Source organism: Musca domestica, unplaced genomic scaffold, assembly GCF_030504385.1.
Source record: "Musca domestica strain aabys unplaced genomic scaffold, Musca_domestica.polishedcontigs.V.1.1 24, whole genome shotgun sequence".
Taxonomy (NCBI): Eukaryota; Metazoa; Arthropoda; class Insecta; order Diptera; family Muscidae; genus Musca; species Musca domestica.
The window spans coordinates 7,899,102-7,923,534 of NW_026712272.1; the positions used below are offsets into that span (position 1 = coordinate 7,899,102).

The following is a 24,433-nucleotide window of genomic DNA, read 5'->3' on the forward strand; positions in this document are numbered from 1 at the left end:
AATTTAAAAAAAAAATTTCAACGGCCAACGTGGATTTTTTAAAGAATTTCTTTCAAGGACCAAAGTGGATATTTAAAGAATTTATTTCAAGGACCAAATGAGCCATAAACGTGGATTTTTTAAAGAATTTATTTCAAGGACCCTCAGAACAATAAACGTTAATTTTTTAAAGAATTTATTTCAAGGACCAACTAAAAAATGAACGTGGATTTTTTAAAGAATTTATTTCAAGGACCAACTGAACAATAAACGTGGTTTTCTTTAAGAATTTATTTCAAGGACCAACTGAAATAAACGTGGATTTTTTAAAGAATTTATTTCAAGGACCTTAAGACGAATAAATGTAGATTTTTTAAAGAATTTACTTCAAGGGACAATCAAACAATAAACGTGGATTTTTTAAAGAATTTATTTCAAGGACCTTAAGAATAATAAATGTGGATTTTTTAAAGAATTTATTTCAAGGACCTTAGGAACAATTAACGAGGATTTTTTAAATAATTTATTTCAAGGACCAACTGAACAATAAACGCGGAATTTTTAAAGAATTTATTTCAAGGACCAACTGAACATTAAACGTGGAATTTTTAAAGAATTTATTTCAAGGACCAACTGAACAATAAACGTGGAATTTTTAAAGAATTTATTTCGAGGACCAACTGAACAATAAACGTGGAATTTTTAAAGAATTTATTTCAAGGACCAACTGAACAATAAACGTGGATTTTTAAAATAATTTATGTCAAGGAACTTAAGACGAATAAATGTGGATTTTTTAAAGAATTTTTTTCGAGGACCACGATTATGGCTCTTTAAAATATTTTTATAAAAATCCACGATAATGGCTCTTTAAAATATTTTTATAAAAATCCACGCTTATGACTCTTTAAAATATTTTTATAAAAATCCACGATTATGGCTCTTTAAAATATTTTAATAAATAATTCCTCGATTATGGCTCTGTAAAATATTTTTATAAAAATCCAAGATTATGGCTCTTTAAAATATTTTTATAATTATAAAAGTCCACGGTTATTGCTCTTTAAAATATTTTTTTATAAAAATCCACGCTTATGACTCTTTAAAATATTTTTATAAAAATCCACGATTATGGCTCTTTAAAATATTTTAATAAATAATTCCTCGATTATGGTTCTTTAAAATATTTTTATAAAAATCCCCGATTATGGCTCTTTAAAATATTTTTATAATTATAAAAGTCCACGGTTATTGCTCTTTAAAATATTTTTTTATAAAAATCCACAGTTATGGCTCTTTAAAATATTTTTATAAAAATTCACGATTTTGGCTCTTTAAAATATTTTTATAAAAATCCACGCTTATGACTCTTTAAAATATTTTTATAAAAATCCACGCTTATGACTCTTTAAAATATTTTTATAAAAATCCACGCTTATGACTCTTTAAAATATTTTTATAAAAATCCACGCTTATGGCTCTTTAAAATATTTTAATAAATAATTCCTCGATTATGACTCTTTAAAATATTTTTATAAAAATCCACGATTATGGCTCTTTAAAAGATTTTAATAAATAATTCCTTGTTTATCCAGCCCCCGAAAATCCTTGTTTATCCAGCCCTCGTTCCAAACCTCCCTTCCCAAAAATTGAAACGCCACTGAAATACTTAAATGTAAATCGTTTATTTTTTTACAATAGGCTTTCTTTTTGTTGTTGTTTTTTGTTTTTAATAAAATTTGATTTAGATTTAAACAAAAATTATACATAGAATTTACACAGAATTTAACAGAAAAAAATTAATAAAATCATATAAAAATTAATAATAAATTTTAATAAACTTAGTAGCAAAAAGAGAACGGCTTTATTTGATTTTTTTTTTGTGAGAGCATATCCAGTTTTTTTATTTTTTTGTTAATGTAACGCACACACACACACTCAAGTTATGAACTCGTCTTAAGCTATGACCGGCCAAAATACTCTGCAAAGGATTTGTTTCCCAAAATGGATGGAGCTGGGTGTGTGTTTTTGTGTTTAGAGTGAGAGAGCAGCTGATCCTACGCCATTGATTTACTGGGAGGATGGTAATGGTGATGTTGTTGTTTTTACATTTTTTTGTTAAAATGTTGTTGGGTTTTGAAAAAATCTTCTTCGTTTCGATATCGCCATATGAATAAGAAGTCCGAGAATTGCTCATTAGAAGCTAAAGAAGAAAAAGAGTAGAAAATCGTCATCGCTTTGAAGAGCCCCACGGACTGGCAGCAGATACATATATATTTGTTTGCGCTTAATTACTTTTGTTCGTTTTTTATGGTATCGTTATTATTGTTGTTGTTTCGTCGATGTTTATTTTTTTTTTGGTTTTTCTTTTTTAGTTGTTGTTGTTGTTCTTAATACATATCATTTTACATGCGGCGAGCTGTAACAGCAAGAGCAGCAGTGAGAGTAAAAAAATGGGAGGGAGAGAAAGAGAAAAAAACACACAATTAATTGAAAATCAATAATAAATGAATCGACATAAATAAGTGCAAAAAAGAAAGAAAGAAAAAAAAAAATAAATAAAAAAAACAAAAATAAAAAGAAACAAAATGAAACTAATTATTTTGGACCATTGACGCAAAAGAAACCAAGAGAGAGAGAGAGAGAAAGGAGGAGAGAGAGAAAGAAAATGACTTTGCAAAAAAGAGAAACAGATTAATTAGGGCTATTAAGGTCAATTCAAATGAACACAGACACAGAATTGAATTTCGTGGAAACCTTCAAAAATTTGGAAATGATTACAAAATGAGATTCGTCGCTTTATTTCCAGCGCACAATGGCCACCAAAATCTCTGGATACCAATCCGTTGGACTATTGTGTCTGGAGTATTTTTTGGAAAGCAAGGTTGGCACTAAAAAATACCAAAGTGTCGATCACCTCAAGCAAGTGCTTCGCCGGGAATGGGCCAAAATACCGCAGAGCAATATTCAGGCAGCGTGTGACGGTTTCATTAGCCGTTTGAAGGCCATAATTCGTGCCAAAGTTGACCAATTGAACAAATCTAAACTTATACTAAAATTTGATGCTATTTTCGACTTTTTTTGATTTCATTCAATAAAATTTAAAAAGGAAAAATGTAAAAATTATGGCGTTTAATTTTGTCGCATTTTTTATCTCACCCTATAGCCCTTTTAAAAATAAAAAAACCAAAATATTAAAACCCATCATTGTGGCTCTTTGAAAAATGGCGAAGAGAGGGCGAGGGAAAATTGATCGAAAAATTGGGAAATATTTTCGGTATTTTTTGGCACACAATTGTTGCTATGTTTTCATGGCACATATTGAATATGCAAATTTCTTTTGTTCAGAGACTCACAATGAAATTTGCTCTAGAATAATTCTTCCTTCGATACTTTTTCCAAAAAATCAAGGATTGTGGGAGATTTTGGCACAGATTGGAAACGTGTTTAATTAACAGTGTAAAAAGCAAACACATAATTTTCCCTGTAAGTACTTAAAATCCAAATGTAATTTTCTTAAAAATTATACAAACTAGAGATATGGTTTATTCTGAGATTTATAGTGAAATTTTGTGTAGAATATTCCCTCTTTTAACACTTTTCTTCTAAAGCCAAATTTTATGTTACTTTGGATCGTCAACTCGAAAATAGAGAAACGAAAAGTTCACCAAATTTTTTTCGGTTTTTTCCTGATACATATTGAATATACAAATTTCTTTTGTTCAGAGACTCCCATTAAAATTTGATCTAGATTAAGTCTTCCTTTGATACTTTTCCAAAAAAAATTAAGTTTAAGGGGAGATTTTGACTTGGGGTGGAAACATGTTAAATAAACACTGAAAAAAAGCAAACACATAATTTACCCTTGTAGTGCATAAACTTCGAATATAATTTTCTTAAAAACCATTGTAGCTAGACATATGGTTTATTCTGAGATTTATAGTTGAATTTTATAAAGAATATTTTTTCTCTTAGCACTTTTCATCTAAAATGAAATTTTATGCTACTTTGAGGCATAAATTCAAAAAAAGGTCAAAGGAAAGAAAAATTTATAAAAAAAATGAGATATATTTTCGTTTTTATCCTCGCAATTAGTGATGATTTTTCATCGTATATATTGAATATACAAATTTCTTCTGTTTAGAGAGTCACAATGAAATTTGATCTAGAATAATTCTTCCTTTGATACTTTTCCCAAAAAATCAAGCATTAATGGAGATTTTGACTTGGAGTGGAAACGTGTTAAACTAACAGTGAAAAAGAGCAAATACACAATTTTCAGCTGTAGTACGTAAATTTCAAAGGTAATTTTCTTAAAAACTATAGAACCTAGATGTATGGTTTATTCTGAGATTTATAGTTAAATTTTATAAAGAATATTTCTTCTCTTAACACTTTCCGGCTAAAACTAAATTTTATGTTACTTTGAGGCGTCAACTCGAAAAAAGGTCAAGGGAAAATTTTACAAAAAATTAAGAAATATTTTCATTTTTTAGCACCCAATCAGTGAAGTTTTTTCATGGTATATATTGAATATACGAATTTCCTTTATTCAGAGACTTATAATAAAATTCGGTCTAGATTAAGTCTTCCTTTGATACTATTCCCAAAAAATCAAGTATTAAGGGAGATTTTGGCTTGGAGTGGAAACGTGTTAAACTAACAGTGAAAAAGAGCAAATACACAATTTTAAGCTGTAGTACATACATTTCGAATGTAATTTTCTTAAAAACTATAGAACCTAGATGTATGATTTATTCTGAGATTTATAGTTAAATTTTATAAAGAATATTTTTTCTCTTAACACTTTCCATGTAAAATGAAATTTTATGCTACTTTGAGGCGTCAAGTCGAAAAAAGGCCGAGGAAAATTTTACCAAAAAATTAAGAAATATTTTCGTTTTTTATCACGCAATTAGTGATGTTTTTTCATGGCATACATTCAATATACAAATTTCTTTTGTTCAGAGACTCACAATGAAATTTGATCTAGAATAATTCTTCCTTTGTTACTTTTCCCAAAAAATAAAGTTTTAAGGGTGATTTTGACTTGGAGTGGAAACGTGTTAAACTAACAGTGAAAAAAAGCAAATACATAACTTTCATCTGTAGTACATAAAGTTCGAATGTAATTTTCTTAAAAACTATAAAATCTCGATGTATGGTTTATTCTGTGATTTATAAGGAAATGTTGTACAGAATTTTTCTTCCTTTAACACTTTTCGCCTAGAGTAAAATTTTATGTGACTTCCATTCATGAAATCGAAAAAAGTCCGAAAAAAAATTTATCAACAAAATGAGGAATTATTTTTGATATTTGGCAACATTGATACGGATGTTTTTTGTTATACACAATGAAAATAACGACTTTTTTCCTCTGCAACTTATAGTGAAATTTGATAAGGAATATTTTTGCCTTTGACATGATTCCAATAAAACGATGTTTTATAGGAGAATTTTGCATAAACTAATATAAAGTATGTCCTTAACCTAAAAAGGCCTTTTTTAATATTTGTAATTTCCTGGCATTTGGGTTGGATTTATACTTTTAATGTCTTCTAGGACCTATAGTAGAATTTTATGGCAAATATTTTTGTAGAATATTTTGACCGGCTAGGATCTCTTTTTAAGGGATACTTTAAACCTTTTTTAAAAAAAGGACCAAAAAGACCCATTTTGAGACTCGCTTCAGGGTTAATATGTTCCACCAAAGTAATCCTAGTATTGCTATCTGCAATATTGCTGAAGGCACCATATACCTAAAATGTATGGATTCCAAGGAATCTTAATCTGAATATTTCCCTAAATTGTGGAAGAGGGGGAACCGTTCCCCTCTTTTTATATCACTTTGCAATGTAAAGTGTCAAAACGCCGGTATACATGACATGTCTTATATTTTTAGGCCTACTTTCAAAATCCGCTGGATTTTTACTGGAATTATTTTTGTGTTGTACAGTGTAATTAAAAAATATAGATATATAAAAGTCCTCTCTCTAAAAAATTAAAAAAAAATCTCCTAAAAAACAAGAGATATGGCTTCTTAAAAATCGACCTTCTGTAACATCAATTTTCTTAAATAAACAAACATTAAAGGCTATTCATTCATCATCTTTAATATCCTTTCGAAAATTAATTTCGAATATTTTCTCTCTTTGCAAAATTAACATTTTCTCTCTCTCTCTCTCTCTCTCTCTTTCACGCGGCAATGGTCCTGAAATCGATGTTAATTATTAAAATATAGATTATGGTTAGATTACATTTTCTAATAACTAAGTATATATAGATTAGTTCGGATGTAGGTTGAGGGTGGGAATCCATCCCCCACTCGGGCATGACGTCCTTTGTCACAGCCCAAAGTACCAAAAAGGATAACTAAACTACGGCACTACTTTTGGGTAGGTTTCAATGGTCTTGGATGTGAGGTGTGCTAAGGGAATTAACTACAAATTTTTATTAGCTATGGGGTTGTGTGCGGTTGTGGTAGGGTATACATGTGTGTGTGTGTGTAATTGAAAGGATTAACACAAGGATATGATTTTGTCAAACCAATTTCTAATACCAATAAATATTTTTTAATATTTAATTATTTTGGGGAGATGCAAATTTCCAACAAAAATCGAATAGGTTTCAAATAACTGTGTATGTTTGTGTAGGTGTAGTTGTGAGGGATACATGGAACCTTTCCAGTGTTTCGAACAGGTTTGAGTGTGTGGGTGTTGGGGTTTGAAATACATGCTTTCTACTGGCAACAGAACTACAAACTACCAACATGGGATTTGAAACGAAATCTTACCAATTGTTCGTTTGAATTTTATTCTTGAATGCATTGCATATTATTAGGGGTTAGTTTCGTATTTTTATTGATTGATTGATTGATTGATTGTTTGTTTGATTGATTGCTCGATAGTTTGATGATAAAAAAATTGCTTATAAAAAAACTATGGACAGCACAGTGCTTCAATATTTTTAGTGATTTTTTTTTATTCAAACAATTCTTCCTCTTCGGCAGCTAGTCGTGTAGATGATGAAATAATTAAATAAAAATAATTTTTGTTAATTTTTTTTCATAAATTATTGATTTTCATATCTACATATATACATCAAGGAATTTTGAGGTTAATTTGATTTGATATGGAGATACAGAAAAGCCAATGTTTGAATTTGGTGCTATGCTAAAAATAACTTAGATTTTGGGATACCATGATTCTCGGCCAGTGATTATTTAAAATTAAAAAAAAAATGTTAAAGAAAATTGAGAATATTTGTAAGGCATAACCGACAGACGTGAATTAAAGAAAATATATATATATTTTTCGGAATCTTACTACAGTCATGAAGTTTTAAAAAAATTTTGAGACATACCACAGTCGTGGAGTTTTAAACAATTTTTCAAAAATTTCTTACAGTCTTGGATTTTTTCAAAATATTTGTTGAGAGCTCTGCATAGTAGTGGCAATTAAAAAAAAATATTTTTTTACAACTCTTCACGACTGTGGAATTTTTAAAAATATTTTTTATAAACTCTCCGTTGTCTGGGAATTTTTTAAAAAATAGTGTCAGAGATTTTTTGAAAGAAAAAACCTTTTTTGGGATCTCTCCGCTGTAGTGGAATTTTATAATTTTTTTTTCAAAACTCTCCACAGTCGTGGATTTTTTTCAAATGTATTTTTAAAACTCTCCACAGTCGTATTTATTTTTTTTTGAAAATATTTTTGTCGTGGGTTTTTTTAAAATAGTTTTTTTGATTTTTGGATTTTTAAAAATATTTTTTGGCAAGTCTCCACCTTCGTGGATATAGAAAAAAAATTCAAAATCTCCATAATCTCAGAAATTTTTAAAATAGTATTAAAACCTACAAAATTGTGGATAAAAAACACTTTTAAGGAACTCTCCACAGTTGCGGATTTTTTTAAAGATACTTCTCAAAAATTCTCCATAGTCGTGGAATTTTTAAAAACAAGTTTTTGAAAATTCTCCACTGTCGTGGATTTCTTCAAAAATATTTGTTGGCAACTCTACGCAGTCGTGGATTTTTAAGAACATGTTTTAAGCCTTTTCACAGTCGTAAATTTTTAAAAATATTTTGAAGAAATTCCCCACATTCGTGGAATTTTCAAAAATATTTTTGATAACTGTCCGTAGTTGTGGATGTTTTAAAAATATTTTAATAAACTCTTTAATGTCGTGGAAATTTAAAATTTTTTTTTGGAGAATTCTCAACTGTTGTGGATTTAAAAAATATATATTTAAAAAATATACACAAATGAGGATTTTTTAAAAATATTTTTGGAGAACTCTCCAATGTCGATGATTTTTAAAAAATAGTTTTCTACAACTCTGCACAGTCGTGGAAGTGTTAGAAATATTTAAAATTAGTTTTCGACAACTCTCCACATTCGCGGATGCGTTAGAAATATCTTTTTGAGAACTCTAATCGTGAAAACTTAAAAAAAAAAACATTTTTGGAAAACACTCCAATGCCATGGGAATTTTAAAACTTTTTTTGAGAACTCTATACAATCGTAAAAGTATCAAAAATATTTTTAGAGAATTCTCCAAAGTCGTGGATTTTATTAAAAATATTTTTGGAGAACTCTCCAATGTCGTGGAAATTTTAAAAATATTTTTTCAACAACTCTGCACCGCTGTAAAGTTTTTAAAAATATTGTTTTGACAACTAAGTTATTCAAAAATATTTTTGGAGAATTCTCCACACTCGTGGATTTTATTAAATATACCTATTGAGAACTCTACACAAACTTTTATTTTTGTATAAATATTTTTTTTTCAATTCTCCACAACTGTGGATTTTTTAAAAATACTTTTGAGGTATTTCAACATTCGTGGATTTTTTTAAAAATAATTTTTGACAACCCTCCACAATAGAGAAATTGTCAAGAAAAAAGTCATTCCACATTTGTGGATTTTTTTAAAATAAATCTATTATTTTGTAGATTTTTCTAAAAATATTTTAAAAAAATCCACGATTGCGAAGAGATGTGAAAAACATTTTTAAAAAAAATTGACGACTGTGACATAGTCGTATATTTCTTTAAAAATATTTTTGGCAACTCAGCATAGTAGTCCATGATGTGAACTGTGAAAACTCTCCACAGTCGTGGATTTTTTTAAAATACTTTTTAAAAACTTCCAAAAGTCGTGCATTTTTTAAAATATTTTTTTTTTAACTGTCAAAAGTCGTGTATATTTTAAAAACATTTTTTTAAAAAAGTCTCCACAGTCGTGAATTTTTTAAAAACATTTTTTTTTAAAAAGTCTCCACAGTCGTGATTTTTTTAAAAATATTTTTTTTAAATATTTTTGAGGACTCCACAGACATGGAATTCCTAAAAATATTTTTAGAACTCTCCACATTCTAGAATTTTTAATTTTATGAATTCTCCACAGCCGTGGAGCTTTTAAAGATTTTTTTGAATTTCTCCACAATCGTAGATTTTTTAAAAATAATTTGTGAGAACTCCCCACAGTGGTGGTTCTTTTCTAATTGTTCCCTGGTTATCACTGGCCGAGGTCATGAGAATCCTCCTTTTTTCATTTTCCCTCCAAAAATTTGGATTTTTTTTTCGAAATAAATGTGAGGACATGTTTTAGTTACATTGGGACCTATTTACACAGGATCTTGTGCTGGGGAGGTTTAAATTTTTTTTTCAAATGGGTAATAAACTAATAAAAAAATCTACTAACAGGACTTTTTCAAAACAAAAACTTTTTTTAAATAATTTCAAATTAAACATTTTCAAAACTCAATTTCAATACTTACGAGTCAATGGTCTGGCTGGGTGCTTGGACCACAAATAACGATTCTTAACGGGCGACAAGAACGAATCTCTGGTAATGGGGCTGGAGGCACGTGGCACGGACAGGGCACGCAATGGTGAGCCAGCACGGAAGGGTGAGCTGGCACGGAAGGGCACCAAGTCATCCATGTCCCACCAGAAGGGATCGCGAGTGAAGGCAGAGATGGGGGCATTTGGGTTGGGGTCCAACAAATCCCTGAAACGGTTTCTGGGATGGAAGACTGGAAGTCCTGCAGGCAGGAATCACACATGATTTTCGTTGTTGCCATTGTTGTTGTTGTTGGAGGAAAACGGTTGATACATTAGCGCATTGATCCAGTTGAGATGGTGCGTGTGTGCGGGCGGGCGTGCGTGAGTTTATATGGCAAGTGCAAGGAGTGAGCGCAAATTGGTTTTGTTGTTGTTGTTTTTTTTTTTGCCATGAGAGCGTGACGCAGCGTTATTAAGAAATAAAGAAAAATGTTTGTGTGTAGAATATGTATGTAGTTTTCATTTTTTTTTCATTTTACACTGTAGACATAAATGCAGGTTAGACAAAAAATAAAAAATAAAAAGAAGAAGAAAGAAGTGAAGAACGAAAAACAGAATCACAATCAAATTTTCAACAATTTTGATTAAGTTTTTTCTTTTTTTTAAAACCATGCTTCGTTTTCTCCAAGATTATGATTTTTTGTAGGTGGGGTGGGGAATGGGAAAAATTAAAAACAAAATTTCTAAAGATGCTTTTTTGTAATGATAAACCATGAAATGGACAGCCCTGATTTTTAAGGGTGTTTGTTTTTTGTTTTTGTTAAGCCAAATCAAATTTTCCTTGGTCTTGAAAAAGGAAATTTAATTTTTTTTTATTTTTTAATCATCAAGGCCTAGAAATGTAAATGAAAATCTGTCTTTGTGAGAGAGATTAACTAGAATTAGATTCGGAAAAAAATTAAAATAGAGAAAAAATGGATAAAATGTAAGGCATTTAAAAGCAGTTTTTTCGGAGTGATACTAAAAAATAAATGGCTTAACTTAAAAAATAAAGGGGAAAGAGAATAGATATTTCTAAAAGGAGGAAAAAATAAATAATTAATTTGAAGAATGTTCATTGGAAAAATATATAAAAAATATTTAATTTTAATTTTCATGAAATTAAAAAATATATATTTTTTAAAAAAAGAACTGTAAAAGGCGCAGCTATGCAAGAGCGTAAAAATTTAGAATCCTGATTTTTTTAAAAGATCTAAAAGGATTAAGATTTTATTTTTTTTTTATTTTTAAAATCTTTTACCATATAGGATTTTTTTTAAATCATTATTAGGTATTTCTAAAACCGTGGATTCCTTTAAAAAAAAATATTTTTTGAGCTCCTAACATAGTTGTGGATTCATAAAAATAATTAATTTAACAATTGAAAACCTTCAGAGTCGTATTCAGAGTATTTTTTAATTAAAATATTTTCGTGAAGTTTTAAAGATCCCCCAGATTCGCGAGTTTTTTTAAAATATTTTGAAGTAGATTTTTTGAAACATAATTTTAGATACTTCAAAATGCCTAGAATTTTTAAAATCCTTCACAGTCGGTTAATTGTTTAATCTCTTTTTGATTACATTAACGGGTGTATATTGTTGAAAAATATATTTTGAGGTCCTTTGACAATTTTCAATAATTTGATTATTTTGATTTTAAAAACCTTCTGAATTTATGGATTAATAAAAAAACATTTTTGTATACTTCTCTGCCGTTAAAAATATTCGGGGATAATGAGGTCCTTCCACAGTTTTTAATTATTTTGGTATATTAAGATCTCTCCATGCCTGCATTTCCTTCTACAGATTTTTTTTAATATTTTTTTTTTAAACTTTCCCATGACGTGAATTTCTAAAAAATATTTTTTTATGAACTGTCCGAAGGCGTGGTTTTTTTAAATATTTTTTATAACTGTCCAAGGCGTGTATTTTTTATAAAAAATAATATTTATTTAAGATCCTTCCCAAGGCGTGTATTTTTTATAAAAAATAATATTTATTTAAGATCCTTCCCAAGGCGTGTATTTTTTATAAAAAATAATATTTATTTAAGATCCTTCCCAAGGCGTGTATTTTTTTTAAATATGTTTTCAAGAACTGTCCCTTAAAAATATGTAAGATATTTTTTTAAGCTTGGATTTTTGAAAAATATTTTTTTTCAGGCGTCTATTTTTTATATATATTTTTTAGGATCTTTCCAAAAATAATTTTTTAAAAAGTGTTCGATTTTTTTGAGATCCTTCCAAAGGCTTGTATTTTCAAAAATATTTTTTAAGATCTATCCTTAGGCGTGACTTTTTTTACAAAATATTTTTTTGATATATCATCATTTGTGAAATTATTGTAAGATCCTTCTAAAGGCGTGGATTTTTTAAAAAATATTTGTTTAGATCCTTCCAAAGGCATGTATTTTCAAAAATATTTTTTTAAGATCTATCCTTAGGCGTGGATTTTTTACAAAATATTTTTTAAGATCTATCCTTAGGCGTGGATTTTTTACAAAATATTTTTTTACGATATATCCTCATTCGTTCCTCATTCCTGGATTTTTTTTTAAATATTTATCAAAGGCGTGGATATTTAAAAATATTTTTGTAAACCCCTTTTAAAGACGTGGGTTTTTTTTTAAATATTTATTGTAAAACCCTTTTAAAGGCATGGATTTTCCATTTTTTTTTTTTTTTGTAAAACCCTTTTAGAGCCGTGAATTTTTTTTTAAATATTTTTTGTAAAATTCTTTCAAAGGCGCTGATTTTTTAAAAATATTTTTTGTGGAACCCTTTTAAAGGCGTGATTTTTTTTTAAATATTTTTTGTAAAACTCTTTCAAATGCGCTCATTTTTTTAAATATTTGTGTAAGAACCTTTCAAAGGCGTGGATTTTTCAAAAATATTTTTTGTGAAATATTTAAATATTTTTAAGACCCTTACAAAAGCGCGGATTTTTTAAAAATATTTTTGTAAAACCCCTACATAGGCGTGGATTTTTTAAAAATATTTTTTGTAAAATATTTAAATATTTTTAAGACCCTTACAAAGGCGCGGATTTTTTAAAAATATTTTTGTAAAACCCTTACATAGGCGTGGATTTTTAAAAATATTCTTTGTAAAATATTTAAATATTTTTAAGACCCTTACAAAGGCGCGGATTTTTTAAAAATATTCTTTGTAAAATATTTAAATATTTTTAAGACCCTTACAAAGGCGCGGATTTTTTAAAAATATTTTTGTAAAACCCTTACATGGGCGTGGATTTTTTAAAAATATTTTTGTAAGACCTTTCCACAACGTGTTTTTTATAATTTTTTTAAGACCCTTAAAAAAGGGGTGGATCTTTTTAAAAATATTTGTAAGACCCTTTCAAAGGCATTAATTTTTTAATTTGTTTTTAAAATATGTTGTAAAAATATATAAATATGTTTTTAAAATATGTTGTAAGGCATGGAATAATTTTTTTAGATTTATTCCACATCGTGATTTTTTTTAAATATTTTTTAGTATATGTTGCAAAGCATGGATTTAAAAAAATATTTTTTGCGATTTTTCAATCCTTGAATTTAAAAAAAAAAATATTTTTTATTAACTTCCAAAGTTGTAAATTTGTAAACAAAAAATTAGGGTTTGTCCTAAGGCTTGCCTTTTTTTTAAATGTTTTTGTCTAGATTTGTCCTAGGGCGTTGATATTGTTTTTAAGATATTTTCCAAAGGATTTAAAAATATTTTTTACAGATCATGCCCAAGGAGAGAATTTCTTTTAAAATATTTTCTGACAGGGAGTTTTTTAAATTATTCTTTTAGATTTTATGGAAAATATTTTTTTCAAATTTTTGATTTAAAAAAAATTCAAGGCGAAGTGGATAGTTTTTAAATTATCACTCAACTTTGATTTTTTTAAAGAATATTTTAACCAAGCTATCTTTAAATGAAAATAGCATAGCTTCAAGCGCTGCAGAATCATGGCATACTTTTAGGCTGCTCTGAGAACATTCTTCAAATTATTTGCGCACTACTTAAAAAAATAAAAATAAAAAAAGTGGATAACAACGTAGAAAAGTTTGCATTGATGCTGCTGGCAGCCGGCTGGTACGACTAGTGAGCTACAACTTAAAATCAAATTCACAACAAAAAGAAAAGATTAACACGCTTCAAGCCCATTGAACACTGAGAACAGATATATCATTTTGGCAGCGGGGAAAAATTATTCCTCTGGGAAAAGAGAGGGTGGGTAATTACCCCTTGCCAAAATGCAATGGAACACTTAGGCATTTAGGCCATTCACTCAAAAGACGCCAAAAAACGAACGAACGAGCGAACGAACGAATTTCAAACATTTAGCATTCCAATTTGGCTTTTTTTGTTGTTTTTTTTTTAAGGGCCACAGTAACATTGAAACGAATAATTTTGAAAAATAGTTTCGTGTTTACCATCAGCATCGTAGGAAACTTCATTGGGGCGTGGACCCCAACGACCGGGCTTGACGGGAGTGGGACTTGGAGAGCCAGCACGCTCTAGTTCTACTCTAGGCTTTTCATCGGACTTACTGGCAAAGAGTTCATCCAAGGGTTCCAACGAGCTGGCGCGGAACAATGGCCTGGTGAAGGGGGCCAAGCTGGCGGCGCGATCGAACACAGATGGGGCGCGATCGAATAGAGAGGGGGCACGCGAGGCACGAGAGGCACTGGGTGCATTGCCGGTCCAGTAGGATGGTGGTGGCACATAGGGTTCACTGCCAGCGCGTCTTACACGGCCAGCGGGAGATGGAGAACGGCGAGCTGTAAAAAGAGGGAAAAAAAAATTATTAATATATTTTAAAAATAAATTTATCGCGAATTTAATGAAGTGTTGAACAATTTGACACCAATACACATACACACACAGTTACACCTGTCATGGACACATGTGAACACATGTTCTCAACATTAATTTTAAAAGTTTTTTTGTTTTCATTTTCAAATGACCGGTTGGCTATGCATAATTAACATGCCACAATTTGATAAATTAAATGGCAGAGGGCAAGGGGGGGGATTCAATTCGAACCTTATGTAAATAGTTTTCAGATCATTTTTACAATTCCTGGGAATATATTTTTTGTTGTTGTTGTACAAAATATATTCATAACATTTCGTGTGAAATATTTGGACACAACACAAGTGACAAAACACATAGAGATGTGTCGAGAGAGCTTTCACAGGAAATGAGAGAGAGAGAGGGAGAGAAGGAGAAAATAACTCAAGTTGAATGGGATGTTGACACAAAAATTAAAAAAAGTCACAAAGAAATAGGTTATGAAAAATAAAAAAAGTATTAATAAAATATGGAAATTAAAAAGTATTTCAAGGATTTTTAAAGATTATTTCCTCCAAAGATGAATTTACTAATTTAGATTTAAAAAAAGTAAAAAATCTTAAAATTTTACAGCAAAAATAGTACTACTAAAATGGATTTTTATTCATTATTTATTTTAATGCCAAACAGAACACGAATTCCTAAAACAATATTTTAAAGGAACACTAAAATTTATATTTTTAAGAAATTTTTTATATATTTTTATATATTTATTTATTTATTATTATTGTTTTTTTTTTGAAACTATATTTTATCGATGTCCCCTGAAACGTGAATATTTACAAAAATTTATATTTTTTAGAATGACAAGGATGGTGGATTAAAAAATATTTTTTGGAATAACCAGAAAGAACAGGGATATTAAAAAAAATTGGAAGGACCAATAAATATTTTTTGGAATGGCCGGCAGGAATGTGTATTTAAAAAAATATTTTTTTTCGAATGGCTAAAAGGAAGCTGGACCAAAAGAAATATATATTTTTGAAATTACCACAAAGAACGTGGATTAAAAAAAGTATTTTTTAGGATGAACAGAAAGAATGTGGACTTTTTGAAGAGACCAGAGGAAATGTTGATTAAACATAAAATATTTTTTTTGGAACGTGGATTTGAAAAAATATTTTTTTTCGAATGGTCAGAAGAAGTAACCAGACGAAAATATTATTTACGAATGACAAGGAAGAACGTGGATAAAAAAAAAACAAGTAAAAAGCTGTAAGTTCGTCCTTGCCGATTTTTGAATACCCTCCACAATTTGGAACGAATTTGACAATTTTCAAAAAAAAAAAAAAAAATAAATAAAATAAAATAAATAAATAAATAAAATCCGTTAAAAATTCCAAATGTAGCCATTATATTTGGGTCTATACGACGATGTGCACCTGCATAGGCAACTTTTGTCATAAGCCATTACAATATTCAAATGCGAAACATGAAAAAAATCGGTGAATAATGTCTTTAAAATTGTCAAAGTACCGAATATCGAGAGGTACCGTTAAATGGGGGCTATATGAAGACGTAGACCTGCAGAGACAATTTTCTGTCATAGGCTTTAGTATCTATTACAAATTTCAAATACCAAATTTGAAGCAAATTCCGGTGAATAATGTCGCTAAAATCATTAAAATACCTAATATTGGGAGGTACCGTCATATGGGGGCTATACGAAGAGGTAGACCTGCACAGACAATTTTCTGTCATAGGCTATAGTATCCATTACGAATTTCAAATACCAAATTTGAAGCAAATTCCGGTGAATAATGTAGTTAAAATCATTAAAATACCGCATATCGGGAGGTACCTTTATATGGGGGCTATACGAAGACGTAGACCTGCAGAGACAATTTTCTGTCATAGGCTTTAGTATCCATTACAAATTTCAAATACCAAATTTGAAGCAAATTCCGGTGAATAATGTCGCTTAAATCACAAGAATGCCGAAAAAAGGGAGGTACCATTATATGGGGGCTAATCCAAAACGTGGACCTACATCACCCATTTTCAATACCATAGTCCGGCAGACATAATACCCATTTGAGTAAAATTTTATCAACCTACTTCGATTTCTACAGTCGGACAGACGAACGGAAATCGCGAAATCGACATATAACTTTATTCTGATCAAGAATATATATACTTTGTGGGATCTAAAATGTATATTTCGAGGTGTTACAAGCAGAATGATAAACTTAATATACCCTCCATACTATGGTGGAGGGTATAAAAAACGGCCTATGTTTTTAAAGAAATTACTCAAAAGTACGTGGCTTTGTATAGACCTATTTCTAAAAGGAAATGCATTAAAAAAAAAAAAAAAAAACTTTTTCCAACAGGATGCCTATTTTTAAAGGCTTTTCCATAAAGACGATGATTTTGGAAATTTTTTTTGTTTTCAATTTAAAAGGATGTAGATTTTTAATTTTTTTTTCTCAAAAGATGTGCATATTTAGAGCCTTATTTTCTAAAGGACGTGAATTTTTAGAAGGACGTGGCTTTAAATACTCTTTACAAGGAAATACGTTTTTTCCAAGAGATGTTAAGTTTTAAAATTTTTTCCTATGATTACAACAGATTTTGTAATTTTTTTTTAAAGAGGGAAACAGGGCGAGAATTTTTTGAAAAAAAAAAAAAAAGATAAATGCCTTAAAGGATACTATAGGCGTATTTTTTAAATGGCTATTTTTTCAAAGGCATACTTAACATATTATAGTTTTTAAGATTATATCTTCAAGAATCAAATTTTCCAGAACCTATGCATCAGTGAACGTTGATGCTTGGAAGAATATTTTATCACAGACCCTCCCTGAAAAACAAAAGTAGATTTTTAAATAAATTTAAACACTGCTTAATTATTTTAAGAATTTTTCCTCTTTTCGAATAATAATAGTAATTTAGAAAAAAGTTTAAGGGCCTTAAAACTGATAACCGAGAATTAAAAGAAAATAAAGAATATGTAAAGAAGAATTTTAAATAATTGTAAAGATCTGAAATATTTGAAAAGGGGCAATGGAGGATTTTTTAAACAAGTTTATAAGGATTTCTATAATAATAATATAAGAAATTTTAAGCGTTCTTAAGGACCTGTAAATCTAGAATTGTGCTGTTTCAAAGAATTTCTTAAGGACTTGTAAACCAAAAATTCAGGATTTTTCAAGGACCTAAAAATTATCTATAGATCAAATTACACCGACATCTTTAGACTAAAAACCCTTGATTTTTTAAGAATTTTTGTCAAATGTTTATACCCCTACACTCAGTGTTTTGTTATAGAATTTTGTAATCCACTAAATGTTGATTGTTTTAAAAATATCTACAATATTTTGTAAAAAATGCTTTTTATAAATTTTGTAACTTTGGAGAACCCGTTAGGCCCAGGTCTAGAAAAGATTCTTATTTTTTTCAACATAATTCAGATGTACCTACATACGAATTGAAGGTTTTATTTAATTAAAGGATATAATTGAAAACTTTTCCTTTGATTTAATATTGAAAATGAAAGAAAAGTAAGCACTAGTTTAGGACGGGTATCCTTACATTATACCCCTTCTCTCTCTAATATCTTTGCAGATATTTTCGTTTCCAATTGATTTTTGGCAACAATTTTATATAATTGTCAATTTTACAACTATTTGGCAATTAAAATGTTCATTGTCAATATTTTCGATATTTGCATTTCTATTGACAATTTGACAAAAGAAAAAACTCAATTGCATTAAAATTGACACACAAATTTCTACAAAATATAATATTTGCATAACACACAAAGCCATAGGTGTCAAATACCTCAGTTAGTATTGATATGTACACATATAGGTCGTATGAGTAATTCATTGCAGAAAATGCCAATACTCATACGATCTAGTGTTCCCTTATAAAGGAATTATTTCTTTGTACTAAATGACGTAAATTTTAAAGTTTCTTTTCCCAAAAGATCTAATCATAATTTTCTTTTCTATTTTCAGATAATCTTTAAAATTTAAATATAATTTTCAAATAAAATAAAAATAAAATAACTGCTAACATAAATTGGTGATTGTGAAAGGTAAGTTCCAAAACTCATGGGACAAACTACATGAAGAAACATGAATATTTGTGTGGAGTGTCTGGGTGTGTATTAGAAAGAAAAATTTTATTAGTACTTACCAACAACTTCAAAATACAAAAAATATATCTTGTTTTGCCAAAAAGCAAAAAATATTTAAAATTTAAAAAATATCAAAAAACATATACACAGACATAAACAGATAATTAAACAGCTACTATTGACACAAAACAACTAACATTTGGGACATAGTTTTGGATAAATTTACAATAAAAAAATGTGTGCTAAAATAGGTCGGCTACTTTTTGAGGGGAAATCTCTTTTCTGGAAAATGTTCTTTTTTTGACAAAAATAAAATAAATAAATCATATGCCTCATATTTTGGAGAATTTCAATATATTTCTCTCAAGGCCTATTCAAAATTATTTAAATTAAAGTTGGGTGATCTATAGAAATGGGAAATCTATATATTCAAAACATATGCAAGATTTAAAAAATGACCTCATGAACCGCATATATGGAATAAAAAATCACGAACATGTGCTTACTGTGAGTGAGACGATTTGAACAGGATGCATCGTCTGAGCAATATTTTCAAATATTTACGAAATTCGTACATATACTGAATAAAATTATATATTTTACCCTTTATATTTCATATGTCATTTGACATGAAATAAGTTCAAGTATTATTTATGAAGCCTTAAATTATAAAAAATATAAACGGAGAGGCAATTATAATAATATTCTACTATCCAATTTTTTTTATGAATTGATGTTACGTATACGCTTTGAAAACTTCCATATTGAGGTCATGAAGGAATTGGTATTTTTGGAAAACGTTTGGAAATTACTCTTACATCTAGCGGAGTTTGGGATATATGAGTGATTTTTGGGGTAATTTTTGTAACCTATACGAACTACAAGAAGTTTGTATTCAGGCGATTTGCTAATTTTTCCAGTCCTACTCATTTATCAATTCTAAGAAGAAATTTTTTAAAGAAGAAAATTAATAAATTTTGAATAATTTAAACATTTAAATAATTTTCGACACATATAACAATTACAATTTAAATTAATACATACAAACATTACACATAATTAAATAATGTTTCTTGTCGTTCGTTAAATATTTCATATTTTTGTTTTAATGATTTTTCTGATTTACTGAGAGAGAAAGAAAGAGAGAGAGAGAGAAAATGTAAACTGATTGAATGAATGATTGGAAAATTTGAGAAATTTTGATTTGAGAAAGAGAGAGAGAGAGATAGGCAGTATATTTGTTGAATACAATACAACATATATTCACAGATATTTACAAAACAAAAATTTACAAAGAAACAAAAAAATGGACATACATACAAACACAAAATCAATGTTAGTGAGTAAAAAAATTATAAAAATCTAAAATTTGTAAAAAAAATAATAAACATATATATAATAATATGTATATATATTATAATGAAAATATTTGAACAAAAAATAAATATATAAGAATGAAAATAATAATTTTCTTAACAACAAAAATTAATTTAAAATGCCTGTGTATTAAATAAATAAAAATAAATAAGCAATAATGGGAATAAATATAAATAAGTAAAAATAAAATTGATAAATATATTAAACATAAAGAGGATTAATAATCAAATTTACAAATGATATATGAATACAAATTATTAAATAAAACTCAATGAAAAATATAAAAATTATATATTAATAGTGAAATACAAATAATATAAATTAAAATAATAATGTGCATATATTAATATGTAATAAAAAAATAAAACATTACTAATAAAATTAAAAAAATAATATATAAAAAATACAAAAAACATTAAAAAATTTAGAAATTAACAAATAATAGGTAAAAACATATTATTTGTTCATGGTATTTTTTTTCTTACTTTTTATATTTATTTATAATTAAATAAAAAATACCAGAATATTAATACCAAAAAAAAATTAAAATAAAATACAATCAACATACAAAAATAAATAAAATGAAAATAAAAAATATATATTATGAGAAAAAATCTAAATATAATTTAAATAAAAAATAATGAAAATAAAACATAATTAATGTAATAATAATAATAATAATAATAATAATAATAATAATAATAATAATAATAATAATAATAATAATAATAATAATTAATTTAATAAAATTAAAAAAAAAATATTTAAATGAATAAAAATTTAACATTAATATATTATTTACATAGAAATATATATTTTTATCATGTTTTTTCCTTGTTTTTTTAAATGTTATAATGGTTATTTTTTTTTTTTTTAAATTTGTGTACTTTTTATTATTTTTTTATATTTCTATTATTTTATAAATAATAATAATACAAAAACAAATAATTATAACTTAAATAAGAAAAATTAATGCAAATAAAAATAAAAATAGTTAATATAATAATTATATTTATAAGAGCAATAGTAATAAATAAAAAATAAAATTTAAAAAGAAAATTTTAAAAAAATAACATTAAAAAATTAAGCAATTATTTTTTCTTAAATTTTAAATGTTTATTCTTATTTATTTTTTCATAATATTATTCTTTTATTATATTTTTATAATTATATAGATAAATAAAAAAATATGCAAAAATAATACTAAAACATTTTTTAAAATAAATTACAAATAATATATGAAAAAATGAGAAAATAATAATAATAATAATAATAATAATAATAATAATAATAATAATAATAATAATATAATAATAATAATAATAATAATAATAATAATAATAATAATAATAATAATAATAATAATAATAATAATAATAATAATAATAATAATAATAATAATAATAATAATAATAATAATAATAATAATAGATAATAATAATAATAATAATAATAATAATAATAATAATAATAATAATAATAATAATAATAATAATAATAATAATAATAATAATAATAATAATAATAATATAATATAATAATAATAATAATATAATAATAATAATAATAATAATAATAATAATAATAATAATAATAATAATAATAATAACAATAATAATAATAATAATAATAATAATAATAATAATAATAATAATAATAATAATAATAATAATAATAATAATAATAATATTAACAATAAAATATATAAAATTAATAAAATAAACAATTATAAAATATAATAAACATCAAATAAACAATATTAAAAAATAAATTACAAATAACATCAGAAAGTGAAAATAAATTAAAAATAAATAACAAGATAATAATAATAAAATATTATGTATAAAAAATCATTCAAGACTATAATATTTAAATTAAAAAAAAATAAATAAAAATGATGAGAAATATTTAATAATAATAACAATAAAATAATTAAAATAAAATAAATAACTGATGATACTATAAAAAATAATAATTATAAAACAAAAAATAATTAATTTAAAATAAATTATTGATGATAATATTACAAAAAATAATAAAAATATTTTACAAAATAATACATAAATTAAAAATTAGTAATTAACAATTAATTAACAATATTAACAAAACAAAAAATTATTAATAAAAAAGTGTTAATAAAAAATTAAAATCTTTTGGTTAGTTGAAGAAAAGAAAGAACCCCCAAAAAACAAAATCCAAAAAATTTTAGGCAACAGAGCCTTGGTTTTCTTTTCCTTGCAAAAATGCAAATAATCATTGTTGCTGGTGTTGTTGTTGTTGAAATGAAACAAAACATTTGTTGTTGTTTTTTTAGTTTTGGTTTTATTGATTGAATTGCTTTTATTATTATTTTTATTAATAAAAATGATTTCTTTTCAGTTACTTAAGAGTTAAGAGAGAGAGGGAGAGGGGAAACGAAAAGGGATGAAATGAGAAATGTTTGGAAATGTTTCGGATGGCATTTTTTAGGTTTTGTAGATTAAGTTGTTTAGTATTCAATCTGCCAGGCACAATCTCCTGTGGTCTCCGCATTCATCGAGTTTTTGGTTTTGATATTATTTTTGGATGATGACTTGATGGCTGTTTTGTGCTGTCGCTGTTGTCGTGGTTGTTGGCGTTGCTGAATGTGGCGCATTTATTTTTTAAATTTATTTATATATTTTGTACAGTGTTGGTATTTTTTTGGTGGAGTTCTTTTTTTTTGTGAAATTATTAAATATTATTGGTTTTAAATTTTATATGTTAATTGACAAATTTTTTTAAAGGCATAAATGGGATTTTCCCTCATCAAAAAAAGAACTTATAATAATAATAATTATAATAATAATAATAATAATAATAATAATAATAATAATAATAATAATAATAATAATAATAATAATAATAATAATAATAATAATAATAATAATAATAATAATAATAATAATAATAATAATATATAATATATAATAATTATAATAATAATTAATAAAAAATAAAATAAAAAAATAATATAAATTATACGCTCTAAAGCACCTTTGCTACTACTTTTCCTAATTGGTAAAATAAATATTTTTTATGATTTAAGTGTTTGTTTTCTCTTTCGAGACGAGCTTAATGATCTGAAATTTGCAGTGAAAAGGAAGGCCAGATAGACACTATCACACACTCACCACTATGCGACGCGTTTCGCCGTTGGTTAAGCGGCTCATCAGGCATATTTGATGTGGATGATGGCTTACAAGGGCCGTTCTCTGGAAAGTAGTATATATTTCGAACTTATTGCAAATTAGCATATGCGAATTATACACTAGAAACTCTCCAGGTTCGACTCAAGTTCTATTGGCAGATCTTTTTCACAGCAACGTTTTGTTTTTGTAGTGATGGATTTTTTGTCCACAACAACTACATTGCTTCCAATGCATACACTTGTTTTAGTGCTGCTTTAGGAAGACGGGTTAATGGCTCTGAACGTAGAGACGGCAACTTCTAGTTGGCTGCACACAGAGGTCCGCGGTTCAAATCCCAAAGGATATATATGATCGGCTATTTCTAATTTTTCTAAAAATTCTTTAAAAAAACAAAATTGAAAAAAAATTCCATTTATTTTTCCAAAAAAAAAAAAAAATTAATAAATAAATAATTAATTAAATAAAAAAATAAAGTTCAAATAAATTAATTTAATATAACACCCCATTGAAAACATATGACCCCGACATTTTTCGATCTGAGCTTAATCTGCGAATTGGTCCCATTTTTAACTAATTTTACTCTATTTAAAAAATCATACGCCCTGAAGAACAGAAAAATCGATATTTGCAAATCTTGGGATTTTGTTCAATATTTCCCCTGAAAAAAATTGCTTCCTAATTTTCGTATTTCAAAATAATTTTTAAAATTACTTATACACGTAAATTTTAAAATTTTAAAATTGGTTTATGCCTTTAAAAAATTTGTTTTGGTTAATATTTTTTTGCATATTTTTTACAGCTATTGCAGTTTTTATTTCATTTATAATTATTTTTTTACACATTACACATGAGCGATTGATTAAACCAAATGGATTAAGACAATTATTTACAACAATGTGGCCAATGAAAAATTATTGAAAAATTCATTTCCCATTATTACAACAACAACAATAAAATTGAGATTAAAAGCTTCTTAGGCAAAATTTAGTGAATTAGCATTAGTTTGGATTAGAATTAAATTTGTTTGTAATTATTTCTACTTTACACATTTAATCTATTTAGCTTTGTTAACCGCTCATGTACAATGAAAAAGAAAAATGTTGGTTATTAGAAAAAAAACTTATAATAAATAAATATGTGGTAAATATATGAA

The 24,433-nt window shown here is 26.7% G+C and overlaps 1 protein-coding gene across 5 annotated transcripts in view; it reads right to left on the bottom strand.

Annotated features, from left to right (window-relative positions):
• Positions 1-2,324: 2,324 nt before the first annotated feature.
• The window catches only part of LOC101901052 (uncharacterized), a 51,263-nt gene continuing 29,154 nt past the window's right edge, over positions 2,325-24,433 (bottom strand). For 2 of the 5 annotated variants that reach the window (XM_005191426.4, XM_005191427.4), the window contains exons 6-9: positions 14,229-14,576; positions 9,761-10,027; positions 6,773-6,988; positions 2,325-2,398 (exon numbers count right to left, since the gene is read on the bottom strand). In XM_005191426.4, the coding sequence (XP_005191483.1) occupies positions 6,960-6,988; positions 9,761-10,027; positions 14,229-14,576 (644 nt within the window). In that variant the 3' untranslated portion in view covers positions 2,325-2,398; positions 6,773-6,959. Of the gene's footprint in view, positions 2,399-6,772; positions 6,989-9,760; positions 10,028-10,185; positions 10,703-14,228; positions 14,577-24,433 lie in introns of those variants that run through there. The other 3 variants (XM_005191429.4, XM_005191428.4, XM_005191430.4) reach the window with 3 other exon arrangements.